At 31.5% G+C, this 25,979-nt stretch overlaps 1 protein-coding gene across 7 annotated transcripts in view; it reads right to left on the bottom strand.

The window, feature by feature from the left end:
* The window catches only part of LOC111612373 (vesicle-associated membrane protein 3-like), a 58,646-nt gene that overhangs the window by 20,805 nt on the left and 11,862 nt on the right, over positions 1-25,979 (bottom strand). For all 7 annotated transcript variants that reach the window (XR_002754590.1, XR_002754592.1, XR_002754591.1 and 4 more), the window contains exons 2-4: positions 10,598-10,721; positions 4,303-4,381; positions 1,879-1,958 (exon numbers count right to left, since the gene is read on the bottom strand). Coding sequence is in view for 3 of the 7 variants with exons in the window: in XM_023353577.1 (XP_023209345.1) it covers positions 1,879-1,958; positions 4,303-4,381; positions 10,598-10,721 (283 nt within the window). In the remaining 4 variants the exon portion in view is untranslated. The remainder of the gene's footprint in view (positions 1-1,878; positions 1,959-4,302; positions 4,382-10,597; positions 10,722-25,979) is intronic.

The raw sequence follows: 25,979 nt of genomic DNA, 5'->3' as shown, positions 1-25,979 counted from the left end.
TAAATTTTACAATTGGGACCCTTCTTTTGCCTCTAAAAGCTCATTTTAGAATTAGAGATTCCTCCATCATGATACTATCGATAGTGCGGGAGCCGCCATCTTTCTTTCACCGTCGTTACTAAATGCCTACAAACAGCAGTGCACTTCTGTTGCAGAGTGACCGCTATTAACGAACACACCCAAAAACTTACCAGTTGATGATGCTCATGCTAAGATTATCATATAGGATGAATAATCCTCTGATAAAAGATTTAATTAAATAATAAATAAGTATTTTACCTATGAAAAAAATGAATAATAAATCTGATTTAAATAAGGATTTAACTGCATGTTTTTTAATTTTTGGAACCTAACTCCCCTTTTCTCACTAGTTCTTTGTTTTGTATAACACGGATTCGCGTAACACGGCAATTTTTTGGAACGTAACGCCCATGTTATACGGGGATTACCTGTATTACTATTATGTTTTATTATCAGTTTTATGTTTAATTAATTTTGTACTTATACCTAGTTCTTAATAATTTTAGTTACTGATAAGGTGCTGTAAAATGTAAGTCAGCCTGAAATGAAGCTAGTTATGTATGTAATCAACTGAAATAAACACAACTAAACTAATTCTGGATTGCTGAATTACTGGTAGCATTCCTACACACCTGCAGATGCAGGATTTCAGAATTCTTAAGAATTTTCTAATTTTAATTAACACATTGTTTTAGAAACAAACAAAATCAATTTTTATTTTTGAGTCTATTTTTGAGATTATTTTGTTGAAAATATTATTAGTGTTAATTTTATATTTTATGGATGATTTTTATCAACAAATATTCAACGATATATTTCTCAAATAAATTTTCAAATTTAACTATACTATATAAAATTTTAGCTAAGACGACTGATAAAATGTTAAAAATTTCTGTAAAATAATTTGTTTCAGTAATATATATTTAAAAAGAAATTGTATAATGTAAAACATGTCCTTCAAAATTCAACCAATACAAGTAATTATATTATACTATATTCACAGAACAAAATTATTCTATGATGTTTTGTAATATTTTATAATGAGTAATTATATTTGGATATACAGGCAATCAACATTTCAATCTTGATTACCGACATAGCCAGTATAAATTTTATGTAATGTTCAATGTTCCAGAAATAAAATAAAGCATCAAATAATTTATTTACATGATGTAATATACTTAAATTTTATTATTTTCAACAAAATATACATACATAAATAAACAACCAAGCCTGAATCTTAATAACCAAATAACTAAATGCTGGATTTTTTAAAACTATGTTTAAAATTGAGAGGGGACTAAACTTTAAAGAATGAAACTAAGTAATTTGGTCTAAAGGTAGGCAGTTAAGCCATCATCTTGTACTAATATTAAAAATATCAATTTTTGAATATTCTAAAATAATATGAAATCTTGACTTTACAGTATTTCAGAACAAAGGATATAATTATAAGTAAATCTGATATAACAGAAAGATACAATTATGGAAGAAATTCACAGGAAAACTACACTTTTAAAATACAAAACATATTCATACAAAATTGCTTTAAAATATTTAACAAAATTGGAAAATAAAAATTTGAGTTGCAAACCAAGTTGGAAATTCACTCTGATATTTTTATTTTTGTCTTATATCATAATGCAAATATATGTCAAAAACCTGAACGCATTCTGCTGCTCAGAGTCATATGGCAGCATTGATATTAATCAGATATAGTTTTATGATCTCTAAATTATTTGTGTAAATACATTATGATATGAGAAAAATTTCAGATAATAGTTAGATAAATTTGATATAAGTTGTAACACGATTAGTTTTAACTTCTAATAACAGGAAAAAACAAATCAAACTTACCTTGCAATTCTTCCACCAAAACTTACTCTTAAGTTTTCCTGCTTGTTTCTCAAATTGGGAAGCTCCTTCTTCTAATGCATCTGAACCATACATTATAAATAATCTTAATAATTCATTATTATATCTACTTTTTACTACTAATAAAATGTATAAACAACATATATTGTAAAACTTACAAAGTTGACCATTTTTAGAACAAACAGTTGGTCATACATATAAGTACATATAATAATGACCTCTATATATTGTTCACTTCTCTAATTTTTATGCTTACCATTTTCAACTAACACTTGACTATATATAATGTTAACATTGAAAAGGCTATAATTGTAATTTTGAATTATCACACTATCTTTTGGAAAAGAGGTTAGTTGTGATGCTTATTTATACCATAATGTGTTACTTTTGTATAGTGAACTACATACGATGAAGGCAAATGTCACATTTTTGTGTATTTTCACTATGTTGACTGCATAGGATCAATCCTTTAGATCAGAGTTTCTCAAAGTGGGCAATAATGTCCCCTTGTGGGCGATGATTAAATCTAGGGGGCGCTGGAAGCAGTATTGAACGATGACCAAAGGTAAAATTGGGGTCACTGAAAGCCATTCCCTTTCCTCTGTTAAACTGATAACAGGAAACATTGCATTTAATGGTTTCCAGATGTTGAGAACAATGTACAGTAAGGGCACAAAGTGTGAGATTCATAGAAAAGTTTTCCTAAGAATACAGTGGTACCTTGGTATACGTCTGCTTTAGAATACGTCCAATTCGGAATACGTCCTGTTTGGACGAAACAAATTTTGCTCGGTATACGACTTTTATTCGGTATACGACATAATTCAATTATACGCGCCATCAATGAACAAATAGCACTATCGGTGTATTAGACCAGACTAGACGTTCACAGTGCAACGGTTTATAACTTTGTTAAATTTCTTCTGATTTTAATTCGTACGTAAAATTTTATTATTTTTATTAATCATGAATCGCAAAAAGGCAAATAAAAAGCGACAGAAAACTAAAAAAATGACTAGAATTACAATGGAACTGATAAAAGAGATTGTTGAGAAATACGAAGGTTGAACATTCGAGATTTTAACTGTTGCCTACCGTATTCCAAGAACGACGATATCGACAATCGCAAAAAATAAAGACATTATTAATCTGCTAACATTGCGAAAGGGGTTAAATCAATTTCTAAACAGAGATCGAAGACATTAGATCATGTCGAGAAATTGCTTTTGCTTTGGATAACTGAAAAACAGTGATGGAGACAGCGTATCGGAAGCAATTATTTGCGAGAAAGCTAAAAAGATACATGCTGATCTCACGAAAAATCAAGCAGGAACTAGCAAGGAAAGCGAGGTGTTTAAAGCCAGCCATTTTTTTTACACGAGAACGGATTAATCATTTTTACATTACTTCTTATGGGAAAGGTTGGTTTGGTATACGTCCAATTCGGTATAAGTCCAAACATCGGGAATGGATTGAGGTCGTATACCGAGGTTCCACTGTATTTCCAATCCTTTCTCACACAAGAGAAAATGGGTTAGGGGCATTGGGTATAACTTTATGGAACAAAGGGGAGGTGGATCAAAAAAGTTTGGGAATCACTGCTTTAGGTTATCAACATAGAGAGAGGTTTTACTATAATTTACATCAAATGAGAATTTAATATCAATACATAAAGACTACAATTGGCAAATAAGTGACAAAATTTTAAAAAATACAAAGAGACAATTCATATACATCAGGAATGACCAATGCATTGGCCACAGTCTACTAGTTGATCAGCAAGCTGTGAGTGTTAGCCAGCAGTGGTCTGTGTCATATTGTCTGTATTGAAAATTGTTGTTGTTTGACTCCCTCTAGTAGGCTAGTGAACAAACAACTCTATCTACAACTGACTTGTAGCAAATTGTTAGGCAGTATAAGTATTTTTCTTCTTTCTTTTTATTTTTCTTTTAATCTAAGCAAATAAGCTTGGTTTTAAACAGGAGTAAAACAATTTTCTGAATACTGACAAAATACTTCATATAGACAGTTGTAACCATATTCTCATGATCCTGAGAATATGGTTATAACTGTCTATGTGAAGTATTTTGTCAGTATTCAGAAAAATTGTTTTAATCCTTTATAACAAAAAGGATTTTTCATTAAAAATGATCCTGAACAAACAAGTGAATTTTATTTTTCAGAATAGTTTTTAAATACAATATTCAATATTTCCTAGTAAACATTATAGTTAATTAAAAAAGATTGATCTATTATTTCAATCACTACATCATTAAAAACATCATTAATAATTTATATACGGTTACTGTGTAAATAAACAGTTTGATTTTGAAATAGATTATAAATAATATAATTATGAAAACAGAAAAACATAATTTCTTAGTTATTTTAAAAAATAATATATACCTGCACTTTCTTGTAACTCTGACAATTTCTTATCTCTTTCCAAAACCTTTTCCACATTTGTACGCATAATATCCACTACCTGAAAAATTTTAATTATAATTATTATTATTATTATTATTTTGAACATATTTATCTTAATCAAATAATTTAATTAAAAATATTAAAAGGAAATATTTTATTTGTGTGTATAATAGTCCATTTACATATATTATAATTTTAATAAAACAACTCTGCATAACGTATAAAAAATAATTTTATACTTAAGATTTACTTGAAATTTTAACTGTACTTCCATCATTACTAAGTTACAAATTAGAATGTATGAGTAAAATTCAGGAAAATAAATAAATAGTTAATATATTAATTACTTGACATGACAAGTAACATTTGATTTGTGACAGATACTTTTAAAGTTTTTTTTTTTTTGTTTGCTAAATTAGCAAATTTTAATAAAACAACTCTGCATAACGTATAAAAAATAATTTTATACTTAAGATTTACTTGAAATTTTAACTGTACTTCCATCATTACTAAGTTACAAATTAGAATGTATGAGTAAAATTCAGGAAAATAAATAAATAGTTAATATATTAATTACTTGACATGACAAGTAACATTTGATTTGTGACAGATACTTTTAAAGTTTTTTTTTTTTTGTTTGCTAAATTAGCAAGTTCAAATACATATCCGGAAATGAAGGAAATTTTTTGTTATGTACTCTTGTTTACAGCACTAATTTAATTTAATTTAGCTAAGTGTAACTCTACAAAGCTAAAATAGCTTATAAATGTAAAGAGAATTTTAACTGACATATGAAATTCAATTTTTTTATATTCCTCAACTCTTAATTTTATTCAAATAGACTACATTAACAAAACATACAAGTTTAATACATGTAGCATATTCATGCTAAAATATAGGTCTAATTGAAAAAGTTTTTTCAAAATATCCAGATGTTAAAACTAATATATATTGTGTTATCATATATTAAATAAAATCAGCTAGTTTAAATCCTGTTCTAGATTCTTCTTTATTATTCATTTAAAAGTCTGAATAATCCAATGTTTAAAATTATTACGACATTAAGCATTAAAATAAGTTATGATATCATTTGGCTTAGCCACATGGGTGTGACCTACTGTGGAGAGACTTAACAATTACACTGTATTTACTATTTTATGAAAATTATTACTACTCTATAACCAATAATTAAGCTTTACTGATCTATAGTTAAAAATTTCAGTAAAGTGATAAATTACTTTACTGAAATTTTTAACTATAAAATGTGGTTGTTATATAGTTTTAACATTGTAATCATTTGCATATGAAAAATATTTTATATTACAAATATACGACTAAATTGTAAAACAAAACAATTTTCATCATACCAGTAACTACCATAGATAAACACTAATACATAAAATAATTTCTTATTAACCAAGTTATATATAATTTACCTAAATTTGAACAATTTTACAGATAATAAATTATATTTGATTAATCCAATCAATATAAAAAAATTCAATAATCAATAAATCAATATACAGTGCACATAAACACACACAACTGTATGCATATATTGACCGATTCTATAGGTAAAACATTCTTTGATTTTATATTAATAAAAAATTAAATGCATTTTTACTAAATTAGATTTTACCATATCTTATTTGCTTCATGAAAAATAATTTAATGCAAATGATCAATTTTTATCTGAAAAACTACTGAATTAAAATAAAATAAAAAACATTGAATTGCATTTTAATTATTGTAATGCAGAGATTTGTTACTTTTAAGATAAAGTATTTTAAAATTACAATTTAAAAACAGACTCCAATAAAACAGTTTTCTAATTATCAATGCAATTTCCTTATCAGCACCAACGAATGAAATTTGCAACAATTTCATTTTTTTGTTTCTGATAAGAATTTATTGATGATATTTATAAATTACACTTAAACAATTGAAAAAATGGTTCTCTGTTAAAACATGATCAGGAAACATTCTTATCTTAGTTAAGAACTTAGCTTATTCAGAAATATTCAGATTGTGTATATTAAAGAATTTTAATAACACACATTTAATGTGTATCTATAAAACATTTTTAAAACACCAAATTTTTTTAATTGCACTGATTTCTGATTTGTAAGTAATGTATTATACAGTACGATCATGTCTCTCTGCAGTAGGTAGGGAAACAGGAGGAACTTCTTGGAATGAAGTAATGATGTCATATGCAGACTGTGTGTCAAAAGCATTAAAGTTAGTTATGACATCATCATTCGGCTGAGCCATATGGGTGTGGTACACTGTGGAGAGACTACATTCAAACTGTATTTACTATTTTATCAAAATTATTATTATTCTATAACCAATAATCACTATACTGAAATTTTTAACTACAAAATGTGGTTGTTATATTGTTTTAACAGTAATCATTTGCACATGAAAAAATGACAAATATATGACTAAATCATAAAACAAAATATATAACAACCAATTACATAATTTTTTAACTAGAAATTTAAATAAAAATTATTTAATTTTGTAGTACAAAGTAATTATGTACATAAAAAAATTAAATTGCATCCAATTCTGTTTTTACATAATAGATATGTTCTAAAAAAATCCATGTAAAAAAAACAGCAAAAAAAAATACTGTCATTGTGGAAAAGTAGAAGATTGATTCTATACCTTAAAAATTAGTAAAAATAATACAATAAATCCATGAATTCAATAAGATATGTTTAAACAAAATATTTCAATTTTACTTAATACAAGGAAGTACTGTACAACTGCTAAGTTAAAAAATAGTTTCGATATTATGTAATATAATTATGTAATATGTATAATTATGTAACAATTATGCCATAATTAAAGAATGTGATTTGGTTGTATTTGAATTCAAGAATTGTCGAAACTATTTTTTAACTTAGCACTAAAGGAACAAAAATATACATTGTTCTAAAATGCATTTGTAACAGTAAGTTAAACTAATAAAGTCATCATCGTTGAACATCTTTGGATGTTCAAAGTGATGTACTGAAATTCTCAAATTTACTTGAAAGGTTTACAGAGAAAAAAAAGATAGAATTTCAGCACCCCTTAACCACATTGTAGAGTAACTTATTTATCAGCTAAACTTAATAAATTTAATTTGAACATTTTTATATTCAATTTTTTCAATTAAAATACCAAAATAACCCTAATTTTTAACACTAAATAACACACAAGAACTAGTCTGCATTGAAAGAAATCTTAAAATGCAATCATATAAACAAATCATAAAGCTTTAATTTAAAACTTTTCTTACTGTTGAAATCACAAGATAAAATCAGAATGAAAAACTGATTGTCGCTACACATGTACAGTACATACAAGTTGTAAAAAAAATAGCCAAATCTTAAAATTTACTTCAGCATGTGTAGCAATATTCCTTGAATTTGTTTTTAGAAAAGAAAGAGTAATTTTATAGTAAAGAAAGTATTTTTTCGTAAATAACTAAAATAAAGATTTTTTCTTTTTTAAATTTATTGAAACATGTTAGATCCAAACAAATTGTGTAAAAAGAAGGTTGAGTATATTCTATATATGAATATAATCTAAAATGTTAAACTATTAACTAATAATGAACTTATCGCACATTATGAGCAATACCTGAAGTCAAATGTAATGAGAATCAGTTAATTAAAAAAATAAAAGGAGAGTAAAAGAGAAAGCTAATGATTTTTATTTCTACAAGATATGAGTTCATATCATATTTGGCAATATACTGGGTGATCAAAAGAGTTAACTTACAAGAAATAGAATGATGAGTTTGGTTATGCCAATTCACAGCATTACTGAACTTACTCTATACCAGGGGTGGGCAAGCAAGAGTTCAGTGAGAACCAAAATGAAGGTTTTGCAAAATGCATGGAAACCACAATTCTGCACTTTTTTATTCTGTACCACAGTTCTGTACTGCAATTTTATTATATAATATAAATATAATATAAAACAAATATTGAATTAATAAACATATTTTCACAAAATTGTGGAAATAAAACTGTAAAAATAATAATAAAAAGCAGAAATTAACACCTTCAGCAAAAGCTGCAAGTAACTCAAAAAGATCTGCATTTGCCCATGTCTGCTTTATACTAATAGTCAGTGATATATATAGTGACTATCCATCCTTCATTTAAGAGGACAGGCCTTTATTTCACCACACTGTCCTTCAGATTTACTTTTTCTTTAAAATGGTCATTTTGTCTTTTTTTTTAAATTGAATATCAACACCCACAAGGCACCAATAGTTATCTTATCAAATTTATTTTACACAATTTATAAATTTTACAAAACCTGTATTGATTATTTAAATAGTTGGAACAGCTTTTTCATGGAAATGAAAATATTTGAACATGTCCTACTACAAAAACCCTCTGTTGGAAAAGATCAAGGAAAATGTCTTGTAGGAACTAAAATATAAATGACAATGAACTAACAATGACAAAGTTTCATGTATTAAACATTATGTCACCAGTGAAAAGATATAAGAATGTCAACAAAACAATAGGTCCTTCCAATGTGGATGGGTAGCCAAATGGTTAAGGTCTCTGATCCTGGATCCCAATGCCTATTGCTGTGGAGGATCCAGGATTGAATCCAGATGGGTTGAAAAGCCACAGGAATTTTTTGGGGATGGTCTATCTGAATATGTCAGGCTCTGTCCCTCACCACTGGGCCTCCCCATTGTAAACCTGATAAAACCCATAATGGGCATGCTAAAAAGAGGCCCTCTTAGTACCCACAGAATGAAGAGAATTAAAATAAAATGTAGACAGGTTAAAATTTTCAAATATTTCACAGATAAACACTTACCTTTTAAAACCATTTTAAAAATCGTTGAAATTTGCTTACGCCTCCCTGAATCTAATACCCCCACTGAACAAGTACATTCATTAATGAACAATTTGTGGACCAGTGAAAAAACCCAATTACAAATCAAAATGTTGGAAGCATGCATTTATAAGAAAGGCAACTTTGACATGAATTGTATATAGTTTTAAATTTTTAAAAACAAACCTGATTTACTAAGTTCATTCTTGTGAAAAGTATTAAAATTAATTTAAAAAATAAAATAAATATAATTGTTTAAAATACTATGTATATGCTTATATTTTATAATAAATGTTTTAAGCTTTTTAGTTTTAATGAAAAAAATAAATGCAACATGTTTTTTTTTTATTATGAAACAATTTCTGATTTGTCTTTTATTTTTATTTATTTTTTGAGAAAAGAGTCAATGTAATGATGTATGTTGAGCTGTTTAAGTGTTACAATAGATAAATATGCCTTATATTACAAAACAGAGAAAATCATAATGGAAAGTTACATAATGAAGCAAAGTTACTAAAAATTAAAGCATTTGTGTAAAAACATCTCAAATCAACCTGCCCAAAAAGACTTAAGTTTATCCAAATAGTATGTGTATATCACTATATCTCTAACTGCACTACTATAATTAACCAAAATACTCAGAAACCTTTATAATGCAGTCTATTTTGTTAATGTACCAAACGTTTTCGGTCAAATTAACTGACCTTCCTCAGGATCGAACCAAAAAATTTAATTTGACCGAAAATGTTTGGCACGTTAACAAAATAGACTGCATTATAAAGGTTTCTGAGTATTTTGGTTTAGTATGTGTATATATAACAAAAAAAAAACTGCCAAAACAAAAAGTTTTGATAAAGGACTGATATATTCAGACATGCTTAGGAGGCAATGCATTTATCTCAAGAGAATGGAATATATATAATTCTGTCCACATAGCTGTAAAAAGAATCAAATATCAGTCTTATAACAGTAGTATTTTTTTTTTGATTCTGATGAAACCGTGTTGTTGTTATTAAGCTGTTTCTTTGCAGACACACTAAGGTGACATATATCAACACTTGGCAACTTATTGACTATTTATTCAGTTCCAACTGAATAAATAGTCAATAAGTTGCCAAGTGTTGATATATGTCACCTTAGTGTGTCTGCAAAGAAACAACAAAGTAGTATTTTTATTTATTTATTTAAAGTTTAAAATTTCCTTCAAGTCTTGTAAATAAATATTTAAGTAGTAAAAAATTCTTCTCACAACATACAAACAAGGCAGTAACTAGCATGGCTGACTCAAAGCAGTGTTAAATTTCTTGTTCTACTTTCATTTAATCACCCAGTAGAATCATAATTCCAAATATAATTTATAAATTACATGCTGGTATTTAAACTATTTATTACAAAAATAATTTTATAAATATACCTCATCAACTTGGGCTTGCTGTTGTTGTATCCGTTTCTGAGCAGCCACATGTTGAGGATTAGGTGGTCTAGGTTCATCTGCACCTTCTGTATTTTCTCCTCCTTCTGGTGGTGGAGCTGCTGACCTACATTGATAAAAAAAATTACCTTAGAATTTTTTATTATTCAAATATACCAGAAAATACTTTAAAATAATCTCCAATTTTCCATTTAATTAATACATTATTATTTCATCAAAATTCATAATGTACACAAATGAAAATTTCTATCACAGGCTTGGCTTGTCTTTCTCAAGCTGGACTTACTCTCAAAATAATTTTTGCTAGGATCAGATAAAATCTGAAAGTTCACTATCTTTAAAATAATTTGGGTTAAAATCAGAAAACTGGAATTTCTTCATATTGATATATTTTATTTATGAGTAACAAGAAAATAAAATAATCAAGAGATGTAATAATGTTCTAAGACAATTATATAGAATATTCCCTATATATACAGCAGATAGAGCAGACTTAAGGGTGCACAGGGCATAGCTGCATCTCTCTTTAAATGGTTTTTCCTGAGGTAACATAGAAAAAAAAAAACTATCTGAAGGCTGGATACATCAGGTAGTAAAAATTTAAGGTATATTGTTTCCTTTCTGCACCTTCCTCTTAAAGATTTCTGGATTTGCTATTGTATATAAAATATACATATCCTTCACTTAAAGACTGCTTACATAATAACTTTTGAAAAGTTATACCACCTTTTGGGCAAAAACTCAATTTTATATATATATATTTCATGCCAAACAATTGCCAAATTATATCAGGCTATATTACTACTACTATTATTAATTAAACTATCAATTCCCCTGTCAAGCATGATGAAATATGTTTTATGAGAAAGTAGAAAGTGAAGAATTGAGAAGAGTAGAGATTTATAGGAATTCAAGAAGAGTTAGTATAAACTATCAATACTTAATTTGTAGAAATAATAATATCTGTTATAACAAAGAGCAACAAAACAAAGTTACACTGGAGTGAACAAAAATAGTAGAAGTTACAGAGAATTCACTTCCATACACAATAGATTTAGGGCTTTAGATTAAAATAATACTAAAATCTTTCATTATAAAATTTTTTGTAATGAGTAAACACACTATTGTCTTTTAAAAGATTTCCTTGATGTCTTCCTTTAGTAGTAAAGACTTTAATATTGTTTTGATGATTGACATTGTAATGCTTTTTCTGTAGCCCTTGTCAAAGCCATTCTTGTTCAATGTTGCTCAAGTCAAACTTCACGACCTTCATGGGTCTCGGTTTTCTTATCCTTTTAGATATAGAATTTACCTGACCAATTTTACTCTTATGCTTTCCCAAATGCATGCTTTTTTTTTGGGACAAAATAGCAAGCCTTTTTAATTCCATGTTAAAAAAACAAAGATAAATTGTATGTATGTTAGTTAGATGAGTGATAACACTCTAAATAACAGATTTGTTAGATTGTTACTTCTGATTGGATAACAGAACGTCACGTGATCACCAAGGAATAATTTGTTATAGAAGTGACAATGCAGTTATCTTTTTTTAAAGTTTAAAATTTAATGAAGTAAGTTTATTTGCCAAAATAAAATGCAACTTAAGATAAATTCCCTTGTCAAGCATAAATTAAATGAGGTCACTGACACCTCGGCAACGTAAGTGCCATCACCGATCGGAAATTGATAAAACGTTTATTCTATAGCTAATATTTCTACAAAATGAGTAGTCTATACTTAGTCAGAACATAAAACAAAAATAACGTTTATTCTATAGCTAATATTAATTATATTCGACTCACCAAATAAACCATATCCAGTTCATAATCTCAGTAGAAAAATTCTTTTTACGAACGTTTTCGTCTATATGTAATAGACATCATCAGGTATTAACGATATCGAACTAACGGCTAGTAGAATAGAATGTTTTTGAAAGTTCCGTTTAACGACGTAATTCGAATATGATGCGTTAAAATTAAAAATATGTAAAATTTAAAACATATCCAAATAAATAAATAATTGATTTCACGCAGATCATGACATAAATATCCTCCGTAATTTAAAATATCTTCAATGCGCGTTTTAATCATTGGGATTTAATTCAAACATGGCGCGCCATGCTACTGAAAGCGTATCGGTTTCTTTGAAATTAATAGCGACCCCTTTTTTAATTGCCTTATATATCTCCAGCGACTCGAGGTACTTGAGTTGTGCCTTATCCGATACTTTGTGCAGTAATTTAGCGTTTTGTAGATGAACATGAACGTCATCATCATTTGCATATGTCGCTAGTGCCGTCGTGGTCAGCTTTTTTCTTATCGAGTATTCATGCTCTTTCATCCTCATGGCGAGACCTCTTGCGGTAGCTCCAATGTATGTTAAAGCACGGTCAACTCGGTGATCTTGAAGAGGAACCGCATAAACGCCTGGAGAGTTAGAATCTTTTATACGGTTTTTATCATTTCTGATAAGAGAGAAGATTGTAGGAGAGCGTCGATATGCTAGGTGTACTTTAGTAGTCCTTGCAATCTCTCTATATATATTAGTAAGTGTTTTGTTGTATGTGATAACCCCCATTTGTTCGTCTTGTGGCATATTTTTCTTTCTCGTATTTATGTATTGTTTTACGAGATGCTTGACCAAAGAGGACGGGTATCCATGTTGTGTTGCAAGGGCCTTGATCCTTGACAATTCATTCTCCTTTTCACTTTGCTCCAAACAATGTGTGTGCGCCCTTTTTACCAACGCTCGAAAAGCAGAGACTTTGTAAGAATAAGGGTCATGTGACCAGTTATGTATAAATAGAGATGCATATGAGTCCTTACGGTACACACAGGTGGAAAGTCGACCTTGTTCCATTTTGATGGCAATATCCAAAAAGTGTACAGTCGTCTGACTCTCCTGTTCAACTTTCAATGTCAGGCCATACAGGTTATCGTTAAAATATTTAAGTACCAAATCAATGCTGGGTACCTTGTTCCATACGATGAGTACGTCATCGATGTACCTGACATACAATGCTATGTCCTCTTGAAATCTGGGTAATACGGTATTCTCGTGTTTTCTGATCACTAATTCACAGAGTGTTCCTGATATTGGGCTGCCCATCGGCACGCCCCTTGTTTGTATGTAAGTGACCCCTTCATATTCGAAGAAGGACGAGTGGACCATCAAGTGTGTTAAATCCAACACATCCGGGAGATACTTATAAGAGCCTTCCACCTTTGCCAGAAGAAAATCTCTCAACTCACAGAAACAGGGTTCCAGTTTTATGGATGGGAACAATGTTTGATAGTCACATATTGTGAAATATGCCACCGATGACTTGTTGAGGTCCCGTAATTTTTGAAGTACTTCTTCAGGACTAGTGACCGTGTACGTATGATCCTCTAAACTGTTAGTGATGTATTTGTTAAGAATTCTCTCCATTTTAACAGTGGGAGAAGTCGTTTTATCCACCACGGCCCATAACTGTTGTCCGCTCTTATGGGTTTTTGCGAATGCAAATATACGAGGTAGAGATGGCGCCATAACTCTCGTTGCCGCCAGATTCAAAGTATTGCGATCTTCAACGTCTTGGCTGATATTTTCTCAAGAAAACCGCTAGGCGCTACTGTGCATTCCGTGAAAGAATGTAAGAAAAAGAACGTGTAAGAAAAAAGCTGACCACGACAACACTAGTGACATATGCAAATGATGATGACGTTCATGTTCATCTACAAAACGCTAAATTACTGCACAAAGTATCGGATAAGGCACAACTCAAGTACCTCGAGTCGCTGGAGATATATAAGGCAATTAAAAAAGGGGTCGCTATTAATTTCAAAGAAACCGATACGCTTTCAGTAGCATGGCGCGCCATGTTTGAATTAAATCCCAATGATTAAAACGCGCATTGAAGATATTTTAAATTACGGAGGATATTTATGTCATGATCTGCGTGAAATCAATTATTTATTTATTTGGATATGTTTTAAATTTTACATATTTTTAATTTTAACGCATCATATTCGAATTACGTCGTTAAACAGAACTTTCAAAAACATTCTATTCTACTAGCCGTTAGTTCGATATCGTTAATACCTGATGATGTCTATTACATATAGACGAAAACGTTCGAAAAGAATTTTTCTACTGAGATTATGAACTGGATATGGTTTATTTGGTGAGTCTAATATAATTAAAATTAAATAAGCAGTTTTTGAAATACAGCTAGTATACTATACTATAGCTAATATACTAACGTTTATTCTATAGCTAATATTTCTGCAAAATGAGTAGTCTATACTTAGAACATAAAACAAAAATAACCAAAATTTCATCTGGATTGGACAAAAATTGCAAGAGTTATAAGGAATTGTCAGGTTCCAAAGACCGGTTGAAATTAAACATTTATTATAGAAATTTATTAAAACAAAACTAGAGGGAAAAAACCTCCATTGTTAAAACTAGTGTTGTAACGAATAGTATATTCGGCCTCAGGCCGAATACCGAATATTTCAGCCAAGAGCGTGGCCAAATAGCCGAATATTCGGCCAAACTATTCGGCTTGATTAACGCATGTACGAAAATTAGCGCGCAAACCGCATTATGGCAAGGATCCTGCTCTCTATTGGCCCGCTGTCACTACGCTTCGCCAATCGCGTTAATTCTTGGCAGTTGTAGCGGACAGACAACAGTATCATGGAAGTATGTGATAAATGATGATATCAAATGTGTATAACAATGAAATGACCTACACATGTAAATAACGGAAAAAGAACAGAGAAGGACCGCGAAGTGAAAATGTGAAAATAAATATGAAATTGAGTTGATAACATAACGAACAAGTTGAGGCAGCTTATTGGCATGAAATTTGCGGCCGTCAATGCCAAACAATTGTTGTCATAGACTTCGGAAAGCTAAATGCTTGTAATGAAAGTCACTTAGCGTGCACGAGCGAAAGCCTGGGGTCGTTCGGGCTACCAAGCTGTTTCGAATCTGTGAAATCATAACTGTGACTTATACCGACGTCCTATCAGTCTCTTTCCTCCGTTATCACCAGGCTGAGTCACATAATTGTAAAATGGGAACTCTACGACGGAAAAGTGACGAATCGAAAGTATCATGAGCGCGTATTATGATGTATGCACAGGCATACATGGATTAGAGTGATAGAGGAAAGAGAAAGGAAAGAGCAAAGACAAGCGCTTAAAAAGAAGGATAGGCAGAGTCAGACCCTCAGATGTGCGAGGATTCTCCAACGATAGACATGTACGTTTGCTGATCTTTGTAATTATAAATTGTGAATACATGTGACTAATATTATTTTCTCTTTTATTTTGTGCATGTTACAAGTTATAAATAAATATAAACAAACAACACTAACTCGATAACATTAAATCTAAATACCAAAACGATTAATTTATTGTGTTTTTGTTATTTATTACTCCTGTTTTTAGGTATTCGGCCGAATAGTGATTAGATATTCGGTATTCGGCCGAATAGTGAAAAATAGGCCGAATACCGAATAGTAACCGAATATTCATTACATCACTAGTTAAAACCGATCAAAGATCGGATTTGTTGTGCTGGTCATATGAAATCGAGATGAGAAAAAATTATTATTAATGTAAAACATGACAAAATAAATGTAAATGAGTGTCCTCCAGTAGAGATGGACCTTTGACAAGGTGCTCATATACAAGTAATTAGAATATAGGAAATTTTGAAGAAAAGAAAGGTTAATTATGAAAAGAAACATCGTGTCAGGTCATTAAAATTCTAAGACATCACAGACTAGACAACAATGAGGTAAAACAAGTACAAGTTCAAAGTCTCGTCAACACCTTCCATCCAGAGTTAGCAGATTGTGTTGGGAATATTCCCCAAAGCTAACCTTGTGACCCGAACAGGTGTCATCTTTCGCTTAGGGACAAATGTGGAACCAATCAGAATGGACAAAAAGGGGAGAACGGAGATTGATATAATCCCTGATCATCAAGGTCATGATGCACTCCACGAGTTGACATTCAGTGAAGTCCAAAGCAAAAGGACACTGTGTGTCAATGCACAGAAGACTGAGTTTTTCTCCCTTGTGACCATCCAGAGAGCCAAGCCATCGATGCCAACTGACAAATCTCCTCATCTGCCACTGCCCAACCTTTGAGCGATGTTAGAAAAAACATCCTTGACACTCAGAACTTTCGAACATTCAATTGTTTAAAGAACTTTGTGCATAGTGTAAGTTATTTCCTGTTAAAAATAAATGGGTTTTTTGTAAGATACTTGTCATCTTTGTCTCCTCTGCCACACCCACACGTGAACATCCCTAGATAATCCTGACATGAGATTAATGATCCTCCCCTAAAAGTCATCAGACTTACACTGGTGTCCAAGAAGTGGGATTTTAAGTTTCCAATCTCTAACAGGTACAGAATTCACTCACACTCACACACACGTGACAACTTTTACATTAGTAATGCTAAGTAATTTGACATTAGACAGGCATTATATGCTGTTACTAAATTTAATAATTACTTTAGAAAGTTCTGGAAGAAAAGAATCAGGACAAAGCAGGATTTGAACCCAAAATTTCCACTAGTGTAAGCAAGAGATGGCACTTATTGCCTGCCTCTAGTGCTAAATTTTTTAGCATTTAACTACAACAGTAGTTAAATGCTAAAAAATTTACTAACAGTAGTAGTAGTAATATAGCTCAATATAATTTGGCAATCATTTGGCTTTACTACACAACTATCAGATTTGGATGTTTATATTTGTACGTATTCAACATATTCACTAATTATTCTAAAACTGACAACAAGGTGCTCTTCAGTCAGTTGTGCATATACGAAATTTATACATTTTAAAGCGTTCTATTTAATATTTATTTTGCCATAAAGGAATTTTTAAGGCCACTGCAAACTAGGCATTGCCATCATTTTCGATGTGACATCAGAGGCAATTTTTATGGTCAAGTGACTGTTTTGCTTCGACAATAGGGCAAATTCACTGCTTGTGATATTACTCTTGATATAGTTCAACAGAACCAATGAGCATTTCGTCTATCCTGCTACAAACTATTGCTTGGTAGTTTGTTTTGTAAAATGACGGCGGCTTGCACCAGCAAATGGAAGCAGCCATTTGCTGCTTCCATTTGTTGTCTATTTATAAGGACCCAATAGATTTATAAATTTCAATAAAAATCAATGAAATAATTTATATTCTTACTTCTATGAAAATCTATCAAACAGCTCTGTTTCATAATCCCAGCACAACAAAGACATGGCCAAAATGTGGAGCACAAAAGTGCACCTTCTTTATGACCTGTGGCGCATGCTCCTTTCTCATAAACTTTCAAATGCACTTGAGCATCATCAATCATTACCCAAAATATCAAATTTCTTGGATTTGATAAGTGTGCAACAGAACACCTACTTTCTATCAAAGGGTATGAGACAGAGTGACGTTGAATTGATAATAGGCAATCAATGGCAATTGACTGAGCAATGATCAAACAAATTTGCTTTGACCAGTTTGCGGCCTTTAAAGTGAATTTTGAATGTTATAACAATGCACTCAGAATAAATTGAAAAAATAAAGAATATAATGCAGAAAGAAGAAAAGAGAATGAGAAAATAGAAATGACTGAACAAAAGATTAAAAAGGCATCACTCCACAAACAACAAATTCTGTATTGAAAAAAACTGTCTTCAATTCATCCCAAATGTTAGAGAATTTGATGAAGTGACCGATATAAAGGCAAAAATTTTGGTTCTTGAAAGAGATGGAGGGTTCTAGAAAGTTGATGCAGCTAATAATGCTGAATTTTTATAATTCCGTGATGGAGAGATGAATTCAAACACAAAGAAGAGTGCTCTGATGAAGATGAACAGGCAAAGCAAACTTTGAACAGTGCTGTGGTTGTACACCATAATTTTAAGTTATCTATACTAATATTATAAAGAGGTAATGTTTGTATGCAGCAGGTAATCTCCGAAACTACTCATCCGATTTCAAAAATTCTTTCACCAATATTTAGAATGGAACTTCAGGGTGGACATAGGCTATATATTATTCCGTTAAACATGGGGGATGGACAGTTCTTTACGGTAAGCCTTACGGAAAAGGTTACTGTAAAGAACTCTGCTTCTATTTATATCATTTTAGATGCAGTTTTTTCCGTTTTTGATTGCGTTTTAATAGAGTACGTCAACAGAATGTACACTAAAAAAAAATTTTTCGAAAAACTTTCCCCCACTGGGGAAGTGTTATACATTTATAATAGATACATTTTGAGCCACAACAAGGCGTGGCAGGGTCTGCTAGTAATAGAATATTCTAGTTTGTAGCTTCTGTCCTCAAGTCTTGTCTTTTCTCATTTCTAGAATCTTCTCTTGCCCTCATTTCTATTTCACTCAGTTGATAATTGATGTTCTGAACTGCCTTGTAAGGAGAAAAATTTCCTAAGGGCCTGAAGAGGAGGGGTAATGATTTTCAGACTGGGGGAGAAAGTGGAGAGGAGAGGTCGATCCTGACCATAGCAGTGGACTTTTTTGAAGACTTCATGCAACAAGAATCCTGAAACTAAATAATCTTTGTTGAAGACAGTCTTCTTTGATCCCTGATAAAACTTTAACTTCCCCAAAAGGATGAACAAAGAAATTTCACTGAGATCCGTTGAAAGTAATCATCTCCGTAAAAAAGGAATCAACCGAGTATGGGTACTCCTTTCATTTGTCTATTTTAATTTTCCATTTCATCTCTATAGTTATAAGTTAATTATAAAAAATTTTTTGTAATACCTAGTCATGCTGTCTAACAAAATTGTAAGATGTGGGAATCTTTGTTTTGTCATGTGAGTCCCTGTGTTGGGCCTTTTTTGTTTTCTTGGGCAGAGCTGGAATACTTTAAAGTTGGCATCCGAACTCTTTCTTTGTGCATTGATTTAATAAGAAACAATACAGTCGACCCCCCTATAATTACGATTCCTATAAAACTACGAAAAAATTGTGACCGGTATCCGTAAAAAACAGTAAAAATTCCCTATAATTACCTCAAACGTCATCGGGCAGCCGAACTACTTTCCCGCCGTCCGTAGCGCCACGCTACGGAGAGATTTCTATCGTCTGGACAGTATTATATAAATTATATATAAATTAGGTACTGTACATATAATTATATATTAATTATATATAAATTAGGTACTGTATATATAATTATATATTAACTTATTGTAACTTTGTTATAATTAAATATATAATTTCCGCCGTCTAGCGTGGCGCCACGCTACGGAGATTTTTACGCTAACTATCGTCTGTACAGTATGTAAATTAGGTACCGTAAGTCTAATACAGTACTGTAATTTTATACATTTCTTGTGAAAGAAACATTTCTTATTCAACGGCGATTAAAATTATTTATATTAATGATGTCTCCGAAGTTCAAGGAACTATTTGCAGAAAAATAAGTTATTAGAAATCGGCCGCGGTTTGCTGAGCTGTTCCGCGACAAAAACAATGTTGAGCAATGGCGATGTCGAATGGTGACACTCGGTAAGTAATCCTACAATTTTTTATTTATAGCGTAGTTTATACGAATTATTTCCAAAAAATATATACGTATTTTGGAAATGTTGAGTCGGATTAGTCTAGAATCGATTAATTTTATGGAAGAAAACCTTTCAATCAGCCGTAGTCAGCAAACTTGACACGTGTCGAGCTGTGATTGGAACGACTCGTAAGAAATCGGATTCCTAAAGAATGGAACGTATCTATATCTTATAGGGGGGTCGACTGTAGTTTATTATTAAATCAATCAATCAAATCAATTATTATTTTAATTTTGTACTGTCTCAATTGTATTGTATTATTACCTTCATGGCTATTCAACAGAACTGCACTTTTCACAATGGTGTCCGCAACAGCATGTCAACTTGAATAGAATCCCAAGCATTGTATAGTAGTTGAAATTTTTGTTTAGTATCTGCATTTCGTTTGTTAGTTTTGGAAAATTTACATGATATTACATTCTGTATTCAACCTCATGGCTGTTAATGATTCACAGGGAGGAAGCACTATGTCTGATGAACAAGGCATGATTAGCTCTCCATTGGTGGTAACAGGATTTTTGGGTATGATCCCAACATTTTTCAGTTCCCTGGATGATTTGGTTAATATTAGGCAGTTCTTTCAAACTGTGGAGAATGTCTTGAAATTCACAAGTTGGGGGATAAAGTTAAGATAGCTGTCCTCCAAGCCAAGCTAAAAGGGGAACTATTATCAACTTTTCTTTTGCATACTTCAATATTCTTCATTATTCAATAAATTTAAACATGATCTAATTAAATGTTTTGACAAGAAGGACATAAAAGACAAGAATCTAATTGGCCAATTATTAAGCAAGAAGCAAGGGGGTAATGAATCAGTCACTTAATATATAATTCATACGAAAACCCTCCATTCCATAGCAGTAAAGAATAATGGTAAAGTCTCAGTCCTAAGGGATGATGTTATAATGGAGAGTTTCATAAAAGGTCTAAGTGGCAGAATAAGGAGTAATGTCTTAAGGCCTAGCACTCTTGACGAGGCATTTGGATTTGCAGAAAATGAGGACAAATTGAGCTCAATTGTAATGGTCTGGGTGAGCAGAGTGTAGTCCATGTGATGACTCAAGAAAGTGATACTGTTGTGGGCCAATCCATGGAGACAGCTTCTATTTCTAAGGGGCAGGATCAGGATAGGATTGATAGGTTAAATAGAAAGTAAAAAAATTGTCTGATGTGATTAATAGGTTTTAGAGTGACTGTGTAAGTCCGACAAGGAATCAGGGAAGGGAATGTTTTGTATGTAGAGCCCACGGCCATATTGCTAGAAATTGCCCCAATCAAAGAAATAATAATTTAAACTAATAAAGAAGCATGATTTGAGTCAGTATCACGCCCCTACTGTTAGGATAAAGCTGACTCCTGATGTGGTAAAGTCAAAAATGAGTTTCCCAATCATTGGTAGTTTGGCTCAGTGGCATGTTGATTAAAATCCTCCTAGACACAGACCCTGAGAAATCTCTGTTTAATCTGTCCACTTTTAATATTATGTCTCAGGAAGCATTTGGTAATGCTGTTGTGGAATTCTATAATGTTAGGATTCAAGGTATTTGTAAGATGTTCAACACGAAAGGAATTATAATAAAGCCTGATATCCAAGGAACAACTTTAATTTCACAGTTGAACAGATTATTTACAGGTCCCAATCTTTATATACCTCTCAGATTTCTGTGATAATACAAAAAATGAATTTTTTGCTTAATTGCTTCTGTTACAATTACCAATCTGATACTATTAACATACAATAATACATATCCTACAATCGCAGATCAATTCTTAACTACTTAAAAATTAAATGAAAGATAGATGTATAGATAGAAGGGAAAGGAGGAAGAGTTGATAGGACAGGGGTACCCAAACTTCTCGGCAAATAACTTGGTGTGACTGCTCGTTTTCAACTTTAATGTCCTGGCGGATGTTCTCTTCTGAACCCTTTCGTCTCTTCAAAAATATGATATCTCCGAAGAAGATTTATCTCAAAGTCTGGCTTCTTATTTTCTTGTAAGTCTCCTATTCTGAGAACCAACTCACCAGCTCTGGTCGATCATAAAAAAATCAAGAGCCTTACTGGTACACGACTTGCCCAGCCAAGGAATATCTTCCCAAAACGAAGTTTTGCCCCCAGGGCTTCCTGTAGTCTATCGTTAATTCCCCACACCATAGTGGGAAAGGATTGTGTCAGAATTTCTTAGAAGTACAGAAAACCAAAAAACAAAGGGACAGAGAGAAAGGATTAAGAGATAAAATATGAAATTAAAATTATACAAAAAAATATGGCATACTGCCACATATTAATGGCATTGTAACTGAGTGCAAGGGGGATTTCTGTGCAAATATTGAGTATTGTGATGAGAGTTGTGTGATTAGTATGGCTTATATGAAATTTCCTGATAGTCTTGAATATGAAAGAACCTGGGAGTTGATGTCCTTCATAGAATGCTTTGCAAACTCTATATTGGATCTGAAAGGCACTCCTAAATTTTTACACAAACCAATTATAGAAGCCTATAACAATCTATAAATATCTCTTTATATACCATATCTCTGAATGTTATTTGAAAGAATTAAAAAAAAACTTATTTTCTCCTATTTGGAGGCAGGTATTATAGAGGAGAATTCCTCTGAATGGAATTCTCCCACACACATTGTTGAGAAGAGCTCAGGGAAACTTAGGATGACTCTTGACCTAAGGCATATTAACAAAGCAACACTTTCCCAAGAGTTTCCCATGTCTCGTGTGAATGAGATCCTGAGCATGTTTCACAGGAACCAATATTTCTCTGTTCTCAATTTATAGTCAGGATATTTCCAGATCCCACTGGACCCTTCCGTTAGATAGGTATATGCCTTTTAAACCCCATGGGGTAACGTCTATATCGGGTCAAAGGCAAAGATGGCTAGAGCAGAATTCCATCCTGAAAGGGTTGGCCAACATTACTCTAGCCACCTTTGTCTCTGACCCCAACATAGACGTGCATTTTGACTGGTGCATGACTCATACATAGCTTCACCTGAAAACAACATATCAGATATTTAGAGCAGGTAAAAATTTGTAAGGCTGCCTGAAAAAATACTACCATTAACTTTTGCAATGTGGGTTCCTTCGCCCTGCATGGAAGATGTTCTACAAACTATAAAATTTCTATCCTCTCCCCTCCCTCTCTCACATCACCTCCCCTCTTGACACATGTATAGCATTGTTTTAACAGCTGTGGGGTCATTTAGCCTGACAGTTCCCATTTAACACAGGTAAAAATGTTAGCTCCATTATTTTTTATGCTGATTTTTGGTTTCATTTGCTGTTATCAAGTTTACCCAGTTTTGAGTGGTTGTTTTATATATATATATTGTGTTAGCATTGATAAAGAGATCCAGTCAAGGTTGCCAAGTAAAACAAAAGTTTAATTCATGATTTCTGTTACAACTGTAAATAATCGTGACAAATTTTTAATGCATAAACTTGCAATGCCTTAACCTACAGGAGACTGGAATAAGAGGAAGGAAAATGATAATGGTTATGTGGAAGAGGTAACTCAAAGCCTAAAGTGGTGGATTATGGCAATGTTGTGCTCTTTTGTATCACAAAACAAGATCTAGGAACATTCCTAGATCTGGACTCCAAATGACACTTAGGTAAACATACAGAAACATATGGAGAAATTACAAATATTAAAAATTACACACATTCACATATTTCACATTTTTGATATATAATCTTAATTTTATTCCTATTTTTATTGTTGTTGGTATTTATTCTGTGTTTTGTGTTTTTTTTAGTTTATTATGTATTTTTTAATATTTTTAGTTGTTCATATTCATTTATGAGTTTTTTTGGTATTTTAGTCATTTGTATATATTTTCATTTGCATATTATTTAAAAGTGTGGTATTCTCATTTTGAATTTTTTGTTCTAGAATCATAATACTTACTTACATTATGTTTGTCAGAAATACATTTATGTTCTGTTTGTTTTGAACAAAAACCATCATTTGATTGCCATTTTATCCTGAAGATCAATAAAAATGATCAAAAAACATTTGAAAATTAAAAATATCACTGCATTTTAAGGTTTCTCTTTGCCTCTGATCCCAACATAGACGTGCAATTCAACTGTGCATTTTAGGGTTTCTCTTGTGGCGGGGTTAATTACCTAGCACATTAACACTTCTTCCAGCTGTTATTTTCTTAAAAATAAACATTTTCTCCTCATTTATATGAGAAAAAAGAGTTCCAACGAGCTTCCAAAAGTTCATTGAAATTTTAACACATCTAATGAAGTTGGAGTGTTTTTTGCATTCAAAAATGTTAAAATTGGCTGAAGTCAAATGAAATTCATACTTAAATCCAAAGTATTCAAAAAGGTTTAAAATAGCTTCAAGCAAATTTTATATAAAACTCAAAATTGGATTGAATTAAAACCAGTATAAAGTAATATACAGGTAACCTCCGTATAACATGGCACTTCTATAGCACGAATTCACTCTAACACAGTTCAAGAATTGGGTAAAACCCTCATACAACATGAAATGTAATAAAGGGTGCATTCTTTTATAACTGTGCGAGTATTCTAATTGTTTTCGTGGCTACTTTGAATGCTCTTTCAACAATAATCCATTTAATGGTTAAATTTTACAATTGGGACCCTTCTTTTGCCTCTAAAAGCTCATTTTAGAATTATAGATTCCTCCATCACAATACTATCAATAGTGCGGGCACCGCCATCTTTCTTTCACTGTTGTTCCTAAATGCCTACAAACAGCAGCACACTTCTATTGCAGAGTGACCGCTATTAACGAACACACCCAAAAACTTACCAGTTGATGATGCTCATGCTGAGATCATCATATAGGATGAATAATCCTCTGATAAAATATTTACTTAAATAATAAATAAGTATTTTACCTATGAAAAAAATGAATAATAAATCTGATTTAAATAAGGATTTAACAGCATGTTTTTTAATTTTTGGAACCTAACCCCCTTTTTTACACTAGTTCTTTGTTTCGTATAACATGGATTTGCAAAACACGGCAATTTTTTGGAACGTAACTCCCATATTATACGGGGGTTACCTGTATGTCATAAAAATGTAATTAATTTATGACATTTATAGATTCATGTCAACATTTGGTAATTTAAAATAGCAGCTAGCAGGCCTGGGAGTGCCATTTATCCTCTGAAAAAGTGAGAAAAGTGAGTTGAAATACAGAAAAAGTGAGTAAAAAGTGAGTGCAATACAGGTAGCCCTCGGTTTACGCCAGCTCAATTTACGCCCATTCACAATAACGCCGCTGCGCAATTTGCCATTTCGCAGTGTAATTCCCCAATTTTCCCTATGCTAGACTGATTTTCATTTCAGTGTTGACGTATTTACCGAGCCACGACATTGTATATTCGTTAAAACAAAGATTTTTATTGAATATATTTATTTTTTCTGTTTAATATTATTGGGTATGTATACATTTGCATTAAATTAATATTAAAATACTAAACATTTAGGTATAATTATTAGGTTAATCGTCAAGTTATTAAACTTAATAGTCCAATAAATGGTGTCCGAATCCATAGTGCCAATGAATGTATCCCGTATCAGATTGTTCAGGAAAACACTTTACGACGCAGTAGCACTTCTGGCGATCACAAATCATCATTAGTGAGACAAATCTACTTTTCATTGGCCAGACGATATCTATCTCTTCTTAGCCACCTTCAATTTTCCTGCTCAAACTGACCTTATATATGGGCTACGGCAACCAGTGGTCGACCAATCAGTGTCTC

This window comes from Centruroides sculpturatus, unplaced genomic scaffold (genome assembly GCF_000671375.1).
Source record: "Centruroides sculpturatus isolate CEXI.00-Female unplaced genomic scaffold, Cexi_2.0 scaffold1577, whole genome shotgun sequence".
NCBI classification, from domain to species: domain Eukaryota; kingdom Metazoa; phylum Arthropoda; class Arachnida; order Scorpiones; family Buthidae; genus Centruroides; species Centruroides sculpturatus.
This window is presented reverse-complemented; position numbering and strand designations above follow the sequence as displayed.